The 14,504-nt window shown below is 41.5% G+C and overlaps 2 protein-coding genes across 5 annotated transcripts in view; both read left to right on the top strand.

The window, feature by feature from the left end:
- The window catches only part of taf1 (TATA-box binding protein associated factor 1), a 42,591-nt gene extending 31,760 nt beyond the window's left edge, over positions 1-10,831 (top strand). For both annotated transcript variants that reach the window (XM_012969171.3, XM_012969170.3), the window contains exons 32-40: positions 1,628-1,720; positions 3,052-3,136; positions 3,674-3,741; positions 4,071-4,187; positions 5,014-5,136; positions 5,330-5,428; positions 5,505-5,643; positions 7,175-7,349; positions 9,802-10,831. In XM_012969171.3, the coding sequence (XP_012824625.1) occupies positions 1,628-1,720; positions 3,052-3,136; positions 3,674-3,741; positions 4,071-4,187; positions 5,014-5,136; positions 5,330-5,428; positions 5,505-5,643; positions 7,175-7,349; positions 9,802-10,021 (1,119 nt within the window). In that variant the 3' untranslated portion in view covers positions 10,022-10,831. The remainder of the gene's footprint in view (positions 1-1,627; positions 1,721-3,051; positions 3,137-3,673; positions 3,742-4,070; positions 4,188-5,013; positions 5,137-5,329; positions 5,429-5,504; positions 5,644-7,174; positions 7,350-9,801) is intronic.
- A 2,793-nt stretch (positions 10,832-13,624) lies between these two features.
- ogt (O-linked N-acetylglucosamine (GlcNAc) transferase) overlaps positions 13,625-14,504 on the top strand; it is a 29,805-nt gene continuing 28,925 nt past the window's right edge. The window contains exon 1 of one of the 3 annotated variants that reach the window (XM_012968501.3): positions 13,625-13,961. In XM_012968501.3, coding sequence (XP_012823955.1) covers positions 13,925-13,961 — 37 coding nt within the window. In that variant the 5' untranslated portion in view covers positions 13,625-13,924. 3 annotated transcript variants of the gene reach the window in all.

Raw genomic sequence — 14,504 nt, 5'->3', positions numbered from 1 at the left:
GAAGGTTGGCGGACAGATGGTTTTGGTTTATATTTTCCCTATGTTCTCTGTAAGTTCCTTTTTATCATTTGCACTGTCACTGCAACAATGCCCTATTCTGTAACATTTCTCTTTTTTGTGTGTGACTAGCAATTCCAGTTACGCTAGTTTTAAGCTTATCCTATTCACTCAGATTTTTCTACCTCAAACTATCACCAATTGTTGGTGCCCAGAACTTTCCAAAATAGAAATCTATATTTGTCTGTTTGTCTTCTTTTCTTTTGTCCTTCCGATTCATCCCAAATTTTGGCAACCTACCATGAACCTTCTGTCTGTTTGTTGTTATACTTTGTATTTATCTATTATTATCTTAATAACCCCCTGTTTGTATGAATGTATTCTACTGTACAGCACTGTGTACATAAGTAGCACTTTATAAATAAAGATATACATACATACATACATACATACATATATTGCAAAGAGCAGTGTGTGGATCAGGTCACAAAGGGTTTATTGTGCTAGCAGCTGTTTATGTGTTTGAGTCACAGTGTTTGAGGAGGCATTAAATCATGCAGCCAGCACTGTGTATCCTGGACACGTGTTAAATAAACAATACAGCATACATGCAGAATTAGTATCTTACTTTTTACACCAATTTCTTTCTATGCCGGTGCAACAGTGAGCTATCTTCCCTCTACAGTTATGGAGAGAATGAGCATTTGGATCAATACCCTCTCTAGCCATTTTGCACTGATTACTCTACCTAATAAAACATAATTGGATGAGTTCTGAAGCAGTGATTAAGTACTGAGATTACTAACACTTTTGACCCTTTTTATCAGATCATGCTATCTGTAATGCAGCTTTGCTCCCCTTGGGTTCCTTGGCCATACCCCCATTAACTTCTCCTTCTAGAAGTGGTCTCTTAGGGCTCTGGCACACGAGGAGATTAGTCGCCCGTGACAAATCTCCCTGTTCGCGAGCGACTAATCTCCCCGGATTTCCATCCCACCGGCGAAAATGTAAATCGCTGGTGGGATGGCATACGCGGCGGCGCGATTTCCTCTCAAGGCAACTTCCGCTATTTCACTGAAATTGCGCCGCCGCGTATGCCATTCCACCGGGGAGATTAGTTGCCCGCGAACAGGGAGATTTGTCGCGGGCGACTAATCTCCCCGTGTGCCAGAGCCCTTAGGGTAAGAGTTGGGGGATAGAATCTATTTGCTGTTATAGCACAGTTTTCATGTATCTGTAACCATATAATGATCTAAGGGGAGTCCTGGCAAAATGTTAGATAATTTTCGCTGGTGGGGGGTTGAAAAGAAGCCAGAAACCCATAGGTATTATAACCCAGCACTTGTGACCTCCCCATTCACTTCTTGACATTTTCTGAAGATACATGCAAAAGAAAAATTAAAAATGAAGATACAAAGGTCTTTTACTCATCTGTAAGACTACTTGTGTAATGTTTACTCAGTATGACCTTCAGATGAAGTCATTTACTACAGTTTGCTACAAGTGTTTTTTTTTTTTTTCTTGCATACCCGTAGTTTTGCGTTTACAGAGTTTATCCTGCACATTTGGACAGTTGGACAGTTAGTTATACTTTGCTTATGTAATTAATTTTTACTTTTTATTTCTGCAGTCTTGGCCATTCCACCACCCAGTGAACAAAAAGTTTGTTCCTGACTATTATAAAGTAATTGTTAATCCAATGGACCTGGAAACAATAAGACAGGTGAGCTGTGGGCCAGTCATGCCAACTGCTTTTACTCTTATGCCTACATTTGTATAGTATGCAACTACATACATGGCAGTTTTATAATACAAATCAATTGTGTGAGGTTCATTTTAATACAGCGATGGCTTTGTAGTATGCTGGGTATGTCTCTGGACTAGCCAATCCTCTCCCATGTAACTCAGCTACACACTATGACTATAACTAATTATTGCCCCAAACTCTTCCATGAAATTTAAACAAGATTGATTAAGTGAAAATGTACCTATTTAAATGTTTTCTTATACACTACTTTGCAGATTATACGGGAGGCTAGTTTCTTAAACTGTTTCTAGGTTTTATATCACATATTGATACTTACTTTTCGAGTCTGTTGTTGCTAGCATAATAAAGATGTTTCTGGGGAAAAACAGAGGAAAACATTAAATAATTGATAACTCACTTAAGAATACACAATAAGGATCACTTGCAAATTAGTGCACCACTGTCTAATTCACCCAAAAAGATAATTTCACTGTGAATGCTTTCATTAGTGGCACATGGGGAGATTAGTTGCCCCACGATAAATCTTCGTTACACTGGCGACTAATCTCCCCAAAATGCCATCCCACCAGCAAGAATGTAAATCGTGTGTTGGGCATGTCAGGCCTAAGCCAGAACCGAAAAGGTGGCAGTGTTAGGTCTCGGCGGGGAGGGTGAGCAGAAGCGCTCAACCCGAACCCCGCCGCAGCCCACAGGTGTTGTGTCGAGGTTGGCCCGACCTTAACCCGCGCGTATCGGGCCAGCCCGCACATCACTAATTCTTGCCTGTGGGATGACATGTCAAGGAGATTAGTTGCCCGTGGTAACGAAGCTTTAACGCGGGTGACTAATCTCCACATGTGCCACTGCCCTAAGGCTACAGCCAGGGCGGCCTGGCATTCTGTGGATTCTGGCAATTACCAGAGGGGCTCCTGTAAGATGCCATAGACACTCACTATTTATTGGGCTGCTGGGGGGGCTGTTTGGGCCTCTGTGTACTTGAAATGCCAGGGCCTATTTTGATTGCAAGTCCAGACCTGGCTACAGCCACACAGGGCTGATCCTTGGCCTGCGGATAAACGTAGAACAAGAACCAGCCCCTACACTTGCCTCAACCTTCTTATTTGCCTGCACCCAGAGCCACTGAACCAGCCCCGGGTGTAGGCACACAGTGGATCTTGTTTTTTAGCAACAAAATCTACTCCCTGTGCCTGCACCAGGCTGACACTGGATCCAGATGCATTTTGGTAAAACTGTGTGAGAATGAGCTTTCTATCGTTTTTAACACCTTTACATTTATTGATTTGCAGAATATTTCTAAACACAAGTATCAGAATCGTGAATTCTTTCAGGCTGATGTTAACCTAATATATGCAAACAGCATAAAATACAATGGTGAGTGTGCAGAACAATGAGCTTTTGGCACAACTCCTGTCTTTTCTAGTACCCTACCCTTTGCTCAGTTTCTACTGCTTTCTCATTTTGTGTTGTCTGCAAGTAAAATATAATTAATGACTAATTTATTGGCTCTGTAGCTGCTGCTTCATGTATTCTTAGCCAGATACATGCTTTTAGGAACACCCTCCTTTAAAAATCTTTCTGGTTAGGACAGTGGCAGTCCCTGCGGAGGGGGATCTGCAGAGAAAGGAGGCCCAGTGGGAACTTTAAAGCCCCTGCTCCCACCTAGTGTACAACCTGCGATGCCCCATTTCTTTCCCTCCACCTGTATATATACACATCACAGGGGGTTATCTATAGTTATGCCCATTGGTTAGGAGTCAGTTTGGGCAGCAATAAAAACAGTTGCATGTATGTATAACAATAAAGTTTATCTATACTGTCCCAATGATTAGACAACTCCACTATGTCTATGAATGTTTTGCTTACACACAGTTATCATCAGGCAGGTTTCTTTTTCTTTATTGTATGCAGGGCAAGACAGTCAGTACAGTAAAACCGCTCAAGAAATTGTCAACATTTGTATCCAGACTTTGTTGGAGGTAAGCACAGAACATGTTGTTCAGCAGCCAGCAATGTGAAACTAACGCAGTCTGTAAGAATTAATTGAGTTTAAAGACTGCAATTATAACCCATTGTAATCTAGGATTAGAAAGATATTTTGGTTTAAAGCCTTGCACTTATTAGCTATGTCTGCAAAATTGAGCAGCATGATTCCATGAATAAATATACTGTACATCTAATTGCACATTCAGAAATATTAATATGCTGATTTAGCAAGTGGTTAAAGAGCTGCCTGCCTGTAGGTTGCAGAAGCCTGTTATGTGAATGTATCTAGATATCAAGTCTGACTACCATGTGTGTTTGTTAGTATGATGAGCATCTGACACAACTGGAAAAGGACATCTCCACTGCCAAAGAGGCAGCCTTGGAAGAGGCGGACCTGGAAAGCTTAGACCCAATGACTCCTGGGCCTTACACACCACAGGTTAGTATGCTAAAGGCGTGACAAGTATTTCTTTTTCTTGTGAATGTGACTCTGAACCGGTTCTTTTCAATGTTTGTATATACCATTCTACAGAAGGCAGCAACTAATCTGATTGTCAAGTAATACAAATTCTATCTTAAGGTGGCCATAAACTTAAGCCAGAGTATTGAAGGGTGTGCCGGCTACAGATGATTATTTTTTGTATACTCATATTTAGAGCTGGGCGGTATGACCAAAAATTTATACCACTGTATTTTTCAAAATGATATCGGTGTCACGGTATTTGACGGTATTTTTTTTTCCATGCATGATTAGGTGTTAACCCCATTTCCTTATAAATTAGAGAATAATTACTGCAGTATTGAAAATCAGAGTCAGGCAAGCGAAGGATCGGCAACAGAAAGTCGTAAGGTAAATCAGGCAGGCTTAGTTTCCCAGGCAAGGCCGCAGACAACATAGCACAGGAGGAGGTGTTTGATAGCTTTAAATACCCCCCACGCATGCGCAGAACCGGCGGCGTCAGCGCGTCACGGATGTGCACGCTTTGACATGTATGTGCGCTTTGACGCACGTGCACCTGGACACGCGTGCACAACGTCCCGCGGACAACGGGATGCGCGAGACCGGGCTGCACGGGTGAGTACCCTGACACCCCGGTATTGTGGTATCTGAAAAAAATTAATATAGTTTTAATATATATATATATATATATATATATATATATATATTACTATGAAAGAAAATATATATGTATTTATGATTTATTTATGTATATGTATTGCAAAGTGTGTTCTTTTTCATTAATTAATAACTGGTGCCATTACAGCCTCCCGACTACTATGATACAAATACCTCACACAGCATGTCTCGTGAGGCCTCCTTTTACCAAGATGAGAGTAATTTGTCTGCTACAGAAATTGCCACAGCCTCACTAGAGAAACGAAGCCTGGTAAATTATCCTTAATTACTTTTACCCATTAAAAAGGGGTACATTTTTTATTAGCAAAGAGACTTCCTACCTGACACTTTTCCTTATCTAGGAGACTTCCTACCTGACACTTTCCTTTATTCAAGAGATTTGGAACCTGACACTCCATTTTGAAGTGGAAATAATTTCAAGTAATGCTTTCTGTTCTCTACAGATGAGATTAGGAAGGTCCCGTATGGGTGAGGATGATTCTGATGTTGATATAGAAGGGTATGAAGATGAAGATGATGGAAAGCCAAAAACCCCAGCTCCTGTGAGTGTTTCTTCATTAATGCTGCCTTCATTTATTGGTGTCTTTATTATACTAATTTTTTTTTCCCCCAAACCAGGAAGTTGAAGATGCTGAGGAAGATGAGAATTCAGTACAGCAGCCTCAAGCAAGCGTTCTCTATCAGGATTTATTGATGTCAGAAGGAGAGGATGATGAGGATGATGGAAGTGATGAAGAAGGAGATAATCCCTTTTCCTGTAAGTTTCTTCTACCTCAATGAACTATAACTCTTTTTTGTTATTATGCCCCAGTAGACAGCTGGCTGTAAAAATAGTTAAAATAAAATTAAAGGGTCTGAAAGATGTTAGGATGTTGGGAGTTGTAATTCATGAGAGACACCAGGTTGTGTGTTCTATACCTCTGCTGCAAAGCAATACATGCTTCTTCAGTGTATTCACTTCTAATTTTCAACCCAATAGGCTTTGTGAATGGGCCCCGGCCTGTTCTTTGTGCCCATTTGAGGGTAGGACTGCACCACAGTCTCATAACCACAGTCAGACAGCCAATTAGTCTTTGTTTTTAAGCATATGAAGGTATTTGTTATTGTATGCCCGAAAGACTCTGAACATATGGAAGTATATTTGTGAGTTGGGGTTCTATTGCTTGCAGAGGCATTCCCCATAGAGCTTACATAATTAGCAACACTTCACAACAATAACAAATTATTAAATGATTTACAATAATAAAACAGTGGATCCTTATTTAACGTAATAGTCAAGGCTTACAGAACATAAACGTAGTATCTCTTGACAGAGAATAAAATTCTGCAAACTCCTTAGCAGATTCCCCCATACAGCCCCATTAACTTGGATGGGTTCTGTTCTCAAGCTAGCCTTGGTCACTACTACCCTGGCCTTTAGGGTAGAGCCACCTGTTTGGCTGTAAGAGCAGTTCTTTGTTTTTCTGTGCAATATTTGTTTTCCCTTTTACTCCCATACTCCTTCCATATAAAAGTCTGTATAAACCCGGTGATTTCTTTGTTCAGACTTCTGACTCCTTGTGGGCTCAGAATCCATGGTACTCATGTCAAATAAACTTTGTCTTTCACCCCAAGTGGTTTCCGATAACCGAATTTCCTTACAATTTAAAGGAATAGGGAAACAACTGGCACACAGTATTGCTGAAAAGAAATGGTGATAATATTCAGAGCTGGGCACCCCAGGCAACCCAGCTGCCCCTGGTGCCGCTCCAGTGCTCGCTCCCCCACCCCATGCAGTGTCACCGTGTGTGTGTGTGGGGTGAAGTTGCAGGGAGGTGGGGGCAGTGCACACTGGAGCAGTGCTCACAAGCCACAGTGGGAAAGAAGGACCCAGACTAGGGGGAGGTGGAGGAAGAGGTACATACCTACTGGCCCTGTGGCAGAACATTTAAGAGACAGGCAGAGGCTAGAAAGATATCTTGCTCTGATTTTAACGTAAAGGTCAGTAGCAGGCAGTTTGATATGTTTATATAGATTCTATATAATTTATACATCAATCAGTCCCTGCCCCAGTGGAGCATTCACACACTCTGGTTAATTATATCAGGAGCCCATTAACCTGTCTGTGTATTTTTAGAATAAGGGAGGAAACCTACAAAGACACAATAAGAATATACAAAACTCCTTGCAGATAGTGGTAGAAAAAGGAGGCGCTGCAAGGCAGCAGTGCTAATCATTGCACCACTGTGCTGTTCATGAGGAGAATTGATATAATGATAGTATTTTATTACATTTTTTTGTCTCTATAGCAATTCAGCTCAGTGAGAGTGGCAGTGACTCCGATATTGAGTCTGCAGGGATTAGGCCCAAGCAACCCCATATGATGCAGGAAAATACCAGGATGGGGATGGAAAATGAAGAAAGTATGATGTCTTATGGAGAAGGAGCTGATGCATCACATGTATTGGAAGACAGTAACATCAGGTAACCTTTGGTTTTATTGCATAGTGATAGATAATATTTAATCTCTGCTGGACTCTTATCTCCTAGACATTTTTTTCAGTGTGTTTTAAAGGAGAATGTACTGTGCTGATTATGTTGTCACCTCTGACTCTACTGCTGGATTTAGCCACAAATGTGGCTAATTTTTTTCTATATAGAGGCCTTGCCCCCTAAAGCTGCCACCCTAGGCACGGGTGTATATATGCATATATAGTACAACCCTGCATTGGGATTGTAGTCATAAAGTGATATTGCTTTAAAAAAAAATGTTTCACAAAATTTAAAGAGCTACAACTTGACAGCATGAATCCATTAAAATTGTTGGCTTTTCTGCAGAGTGTATTTTATGTAATGTATATAGCCCTACTAGGATGCTCAGTACAAAAAAAATAATTATTGGATGGACATCACACAGATTTTGCTTACCGTTTGGTTAATGTTCAGATAAACTGTTTGACTCTAGATCAGTGCTGTCCAACTGGCGACCCCCCTCTGTGTGGCCCCCCACCTGTCTGGCTGCTTTGATGGCTTACTCTTGTGTAAGCTTTAAATGGTATCAGTACTGTGATTAACTGCCCCCCTGCATGGTTCTCACCTCAGATTCAGGCTGTAATCAGGCTGTATTGTTTAAACATGTAATCCCCTGTGTTGTTCACACCTTTTAATCTCTGCATTGTTCACCCCCTGCAGTGTTCACACCTCAGGCTCAGGCTGTAATCACTCACATTGTTCCCCTGTTCACACTTCAGGAGCAGTAGAAACCCACAAATAATCCCTGCACACTACAAAAAGAACATATACTGAGGTGGTACTGCAATTAAAAAGTTTTTTAATATATAGTTATTGTGCAGACTGTAGGAGCAGTGCCAGCATTGTGTCACTGTAGGCTGCCTGTGTGTGCCATACGCACAGGCATCATAGGGCAAGCAGAGTATGGCACACACAGGCAGGGTAGGGAAATCAGAGTATGGCACACACAGGCCAAGTATGGCACAAACCAGCCAAGTATGGCACAAACCAGCCAAGAATGGCAAACACAGTGAAAGTATGGCACACGCAGGCAGGGTAGGGAAGGCAGAGTATGGCACACGCAGGCAGGGTAGGGAAATCAGAGTATGGCACACACAGGCCAAGTATGGCACAAACCAGCCAAGTATGGCACAAACCAGCCAAGAATGGCAAACACAGTGAAAGTATGGCACACGCAGGCAGGGTAGGGAAGGCAGAGTATGGCACACGCAGGCAGGGTAGGGAAGGCAGAGTATGGCACACACAGGCAGGGTAGGGAAGGCAGAGTATGGCACACACAGGCCAAGTATGGCACACAGGCAGGGTAGGGAAGGCAGAGTATGGCACACACAGGCAGGGTAGGGAAGGCAGAGTATGGCACACAGGCAGGGTAGGGAAGGCAGAGTATGGCACACACAGGAAGGGAAGGGTAGGGCAGGCAGAGTATGGCAGGTTTTTGCTGTACTACAACCATTAATATGGGTATGGTCATGTGATAACATGGGTGTGGTTTCAAGTGGGTGCGGTTTCAAAAAGGGGAGTGGTCAAAACTGGCTTCCATTATCAGCCCTCCACCACGTAGGTCAGAAAAATTCCGGCCCTCGGTACAACAGAAGTTGGACAGCACTGCTCTAGATGATTCAATTTGGTCAGTCTGATCCAGTTACGGCAAATATGATCCAACTGAACACTAAATAGCTTAATTTGTTTAGGGGGGTTATCGACTGTGCTGGGACTCCGTGGGCCTGCACTACCATGCAGCATTCTAGGGGACATCTATTCAGATTAGAGCAATTTGGACATCAGTGATCACATTGTATAAAGTGACGGATTAAAAAAAAAAAAAAAAATACAGCATATCTGACAGACTTTATGATATTTTTGTAATTTACATTCATTTTATATAATTAGTAGTGTCTGTGATATTTGCTATTTTAGATTGCTAATTGCTTTTAGCTTAACTGAGAGTCAGCATCCCTAGGGTTAACTGACTATACATGTTATTAGCACTGGACAAACTTTACTTGTATTGTTGTCCATAACAACCAATCAGATCTTTGCTTTTGTTTTCAAAAATCTAATTGCTGATTAGTTGCTATGGGCAACATCACCAGTGAAGTTTGTCTCTTCACCGTTCATGTGAAAGCCTGGTATTAACAGTCTAAAACTGCTAATACCTCAGAAACCACTAAATAAAAAGAAATTAATGTGAACTGCAAGTGCTCAAAGTGTCACTCTGAATAGATTTATATGAATTAATTTTTGGGTTTCTTTTAATACCATATAAGCCGTGGGTAAAAAAAAAAATTACGCATGTTCTAAGAAGGTATATTGAATGTGTTTTTCTTTAATATTATTGCATCTTCAATTTGGAAGACACTTAATAAATAAATTTTAATCTCATGTTTTTGCATATCCTTTACAGTTATGAAAGCTATGAAGAGCCAGATCCAAAATCCAATACAAGGGACACTAGCTTCAGCAGCATGGGAGGTTATGAGTTATCAGAGGAAGAGGAGGATGAGGACGAGGAACATCATGGACCTAGTGTACTCAGCCAAGTGCAGCTGTCTGAAGATGAGGAGGACAGCGAAGAATTCCGGTCAATTGGAGGGGACAGTGACATAGATTCTGACAATGAATAAAAATTAGAATTGCCATTCTAATAATTTTTTATGCAGTCTGTTGTACAGCCAGTAGTTTGTAATTTTCTACTTCCTGGAATGTTCCGTCACATGCTTATCTGTGTGTACAGTACTTTTCTGCTCATATTTACATTGACACATGTGACTTTGCCCCAGCTCAGTAAAGCATAAAGAGGATTATACTAAGTTGACATAGGGATTTCTCACTGTGACTTTTCATATGTTTAAGGGGGAGGGGTATAACTCCTAAGATGTAGATTCTGGCTTTTAAGCGCAGTGATTTGCTGTGTAAAAGCTACACTTAAAATCATGCATGACCAGAATCAGATATCTGGGTTACATTTATAATGATCAGTAGGATTTTGCAAAATGGGACTGCTATCTGGTTTTACTTTGCTTGAAACATTCATATCCGGGCTTAGAAACAGGCCTGGACTGGCAATCTGTGGCAAATACAAGAGGGGCTGCTGCCATTCGCTGGTGGGGGGCTGTTTTGGGCCTCTGTGTACTTGAAATTCCAGGGCCTATCTTGAATTCCAATCCAGGCCTGTTTAGAAGCATATACCCAAAACGTAATTTATAGTTTAGGATAGTTTCTGTATCAGAAACTCATCCTGAGCGCTACAGTCTTTTACTGTATAGCTGTGTAAATTCTTTAGTGTAAATATATTCTCATTTTTTGCTTCAAAAAAACCCCAAAAAACTTGCATTGATACACAAATAAAAGGAAACTAGTGAATATTGTTTTTCTTTCTTGGTTCTTATATTGATGTATATTGCATTTATTTTTATTAAAAAGTTTCCATTATTGCTGCCGTGTCTGTATGCTTGCTACATAATCATATGGTTATTACCGTATTTTTCGCCCTATAAGACGCTCCGGAATATAAGACGCACCCAATTTTAAAGGAGAAAAATCTAGAAAAAAAAGATTCTGAACCAAATACTGTAGTAAAATATTTTATATCAACTGTATAAAGTTAATTGTCTCTGGGCTCGCACATAATGAGGCTTCCCCCAGGGCCCCCCCACAAGCATCCTTCAGCTTCCCCCAGCCCCCCCAAGTATCCTTCAGCTTCCCCCAGGCCCCCCCCAAGTATCCTTCAGCTTCCCCCAGGGCACCCCCAAGTATCCTTCAGCTTCCCCCAGGGCCCCCCCCCAAGCATCCTTCAGCTTCCCCCAGCCCCCCCCAAGCATCCTTCAGCTTCCCCCAGGCCCCCCCCCCCAAGTATCCTTCAGCTTCCCCCAGGGCCCCCCCAAGTATCCTTCAGCTTCCCCCAGGGCCCCCCCAAGTATCCTTCAGCTTCCCCCAGGGCCCCCCCCAAGTAACCTTCAGCTTCCCCCAGGGCACCCCCAAGTAACCTTCAGCTTCCCCCAGGCCCCCCCCAAGTATCCTTCAGCGTCCCCCAGGGCCTCCAAGCATCCTCCAGCTCCCCCACGGCACCCCCAGCATTCTTCAGCTTCCCCCAGGGCCCCCAAGCACGTTCCATTTCCCCCCTAACCTACCCCCACCGGCCTCCGGCTCCCTTGATGTCTTCCTCTCTGTGCCGCGGCTCCCAGCAGCTTCTGTGCTTTTATAAGGTTGCGCCCTGTGCGTGTGACGTTACGGGCGCAACCTTATAAAAGCGAGGATGCGGCAGAGAGCTGCGGCACAGAGAGGAAGACAGTTCGCCGTATAAGACACACCAACTTTCCCCCCCCAGTTTTGGGGAAGAAAAAGTGCGTCTTATACGGCGAAAAATACGGTATACATCATAAAAAGTATCTTTTACTTGGAATAAATAATCCCTTCTTGGCCATTTCAGTTTCACTGGGGCAGTATTGTTGAAAATGAGCTGTTTGGGAGGTATGTGTACAATGGAGGATAAATTCTCATTTTACACTTTTGGTCTAGAAAACACAGCTGACTTGCAGGTTGGTTGCACATTCCAGTGCAATGCCCTCTGCTCTAATATTGTCCCACTGGGCTCAAACACTCATCATTTTGCAAGTGACCTGAAAGATCCTTCTAACAGAGCAGATATTTATAGAACTCAAATTGTACATAAAACCAAATGTGTTCAGAGTTTATGGGTTTTGTATTATTCCACATTTTTTACATGTTGAAGTAATAAATATCAATTTATTCTAAATCTATAGTGTTTGGGACTTCTATATATAGTAAATAATGTACCCCCTCTTGTAAAATATAAAGATATTCCACCAAGGACTTCCATGACCATAACTTTATACAGGTCATGAAACGCCAAGGTGACTTTTAATATCCTCATTTTATAGCATTGTGTGCATTATTTATTATAATACAGAAGATTTGATGAGTCGTGATAAAAATTACATCACTAAACACCGATTACAACTGATGACCATTTACAAGGCTATAATTTACAATAAATTCATGGCTCTTGTTTATTATATGTGTATATATATATATATATATATATATATATATATATATATATAAATCTAGTGAATATTGGTGCACACCGGGAATCATTTTAAAAAAATAGCTTTTATTGTAGTAAATACAATACAGGACAGGCCTGTCCTGTAAATGTATTTTCTACAATAAAAGCTATTTTTTTTTTAAATGATTCCCGGTGTGCACCAATATTCACTAAATTTTTATTTTTAATGTTTAAGTGGTAGCACCTGGGTCTTTTGACCATGCTTAGGAGTGCTGAATCAAAGTGTATATATATATATATATATATATATATATAGTGATTTTTTGCACTACAGTTGCATTTAAAATAAAGTTACATGTACAGGTATGGGATCCCTTATACGGAATCCCGTTATTCAGAAAGTTCCAAATTAAGGAAAGTCCATAGACTCCATTATAAGCAAATAACTCTAATTTAAAAAAAAATGATTTCCTTTTTCCCTGTAATAATAAAACAGTACTTTGTACTTGATCCCAATTATGATTTAATTAATCCTTACTGGAGGCAAAACAAGCCTATTGGGTTTATTCAATATTTAAATGATTTTTTGCAGACTAAAGTTATGGAGATCCAAATTACAGAAAGATCCCTTATACAGGGCTACCCCAGGGGAACCTTGTAGCTAATGCCTTGTCCAGGGTTCCCATGCACCAACTGGCGCAGCAGCAATCAACATGAAACAGGATGCAGGCAGTGGCTATAAAGCACAACTGTACAGAAATGCAAGGAGCACCTTTTGACTTAACTACATTTAATGAATGGGGGTTTTAAATGCAACACACAGTAATATTTGTGGAAGCACACAATGACCCATTAGGTAGAAGCAAAGAAACTGGGGTAAAGTAAGAATTGGATTTTTGGGTGTTGCTATTTTCCCTTTCAGATATTAGGCCCACACTGGCAATCTGTAGATTCTGGCAAATGCCAGAGGGGCTTCTGTAAGATGCCATAGTCACTCACTATTTATTGGGCTGTTTGGGTCTCTGTGTGCTTGAAATGCCAGGGCCACCTTGTGAATATCAAATAATTATTTCCTATAAACCACATCACCTTTTAATATTTTCCACGTTCACAGCTTTCCCTTAAAAAATATGGCGCACCGTGAGTTCGCACGCCGCCATTCTGCGGCCCTCGTCTTGCGCATGCGCACAACATACCCTATTTGTCGCATTTGCTTTGTGTGGAGGGATACCTTGCGGTTATCCTGTAAACACGCTCTCAGCGTTAGTCGGTATTTGGATGTTGCCGAAAATATTATGCTACACTAAGAGATCATTTTTATGTTATAATTGAAGTAAAACGTCCAGACGGATCATCTGGAAAGCCGCTCCTAAAATCGCGGATTGATACGTCGAACTACTTTTCGAGGAAAGCGTTCCGATATTACCACCCGGCGCCATTTCACAGGCAAGACTGACAGGCCGCTGCAGAAACCGAATATCGACACTCCACCACCGACATGGCGGCATCTGTGGGCAGTGTGGCTGATAGCACAGGTAGGATTTTTTTTTACAATTTAGACGTTATATACCAAAGCCAGATGGGCCTTGTATCAGTGGCTCCGGTAACGTGTGAGTGGGGGTCAGTGATAACAAAGCAGTTCTGAGGGCGCAGCCTGCATAGCCAGAGTGTTAGCAGCCAATGGCAACTGTACGTGTGTAGATCTTTGGCCAGTCCTTAGGATAGCTTTAGGTAGTTGTTGGAACACTACAGCCCCCATTTAAGGTGATGTTTGGGATGCAGGGAGAGTAGTTCTGCAACAACTAGACCTCTGAAGGTTGCATGTTGCTGGCTTGGATTACCTACCCATAGAAGCAGTGTTTAGCCCATATCCTTAGACGTTTATAACAGTAATTCTACTAACAGCAACAATGGGCTTTCTGCCAAACAGCCTAATCGTTGTTATACATTCATTTATGAGATATTTATTATCCCATTATAACATAAAATACACTTGTACTATAGCAGGCTGCATAGTTCAATAGTCTCTAAATACTGAGTTGCCATACATTATAGGCTATAGATAGATTTGTATGTAT

This window comes from Xenopus tropicalis, chromosome 8, assembly GCF_000004195.4.
Source record: "Xenopus tropicalis strain Nigerian chromosome 8, UCB_Xtro_10.0, whole genome shotgun sequence".
In the NCBI taxonomy this organism is placed as follows: domain Eukaryota; kingdom Metazoa; phylum Chordata; class Amphibia; order Anura; family Pipidae; genus Xenopus; species Xenopus tropicalis.
This window is presented reverse-complemented; position numbering and strand designations above follow the sequence as displayed.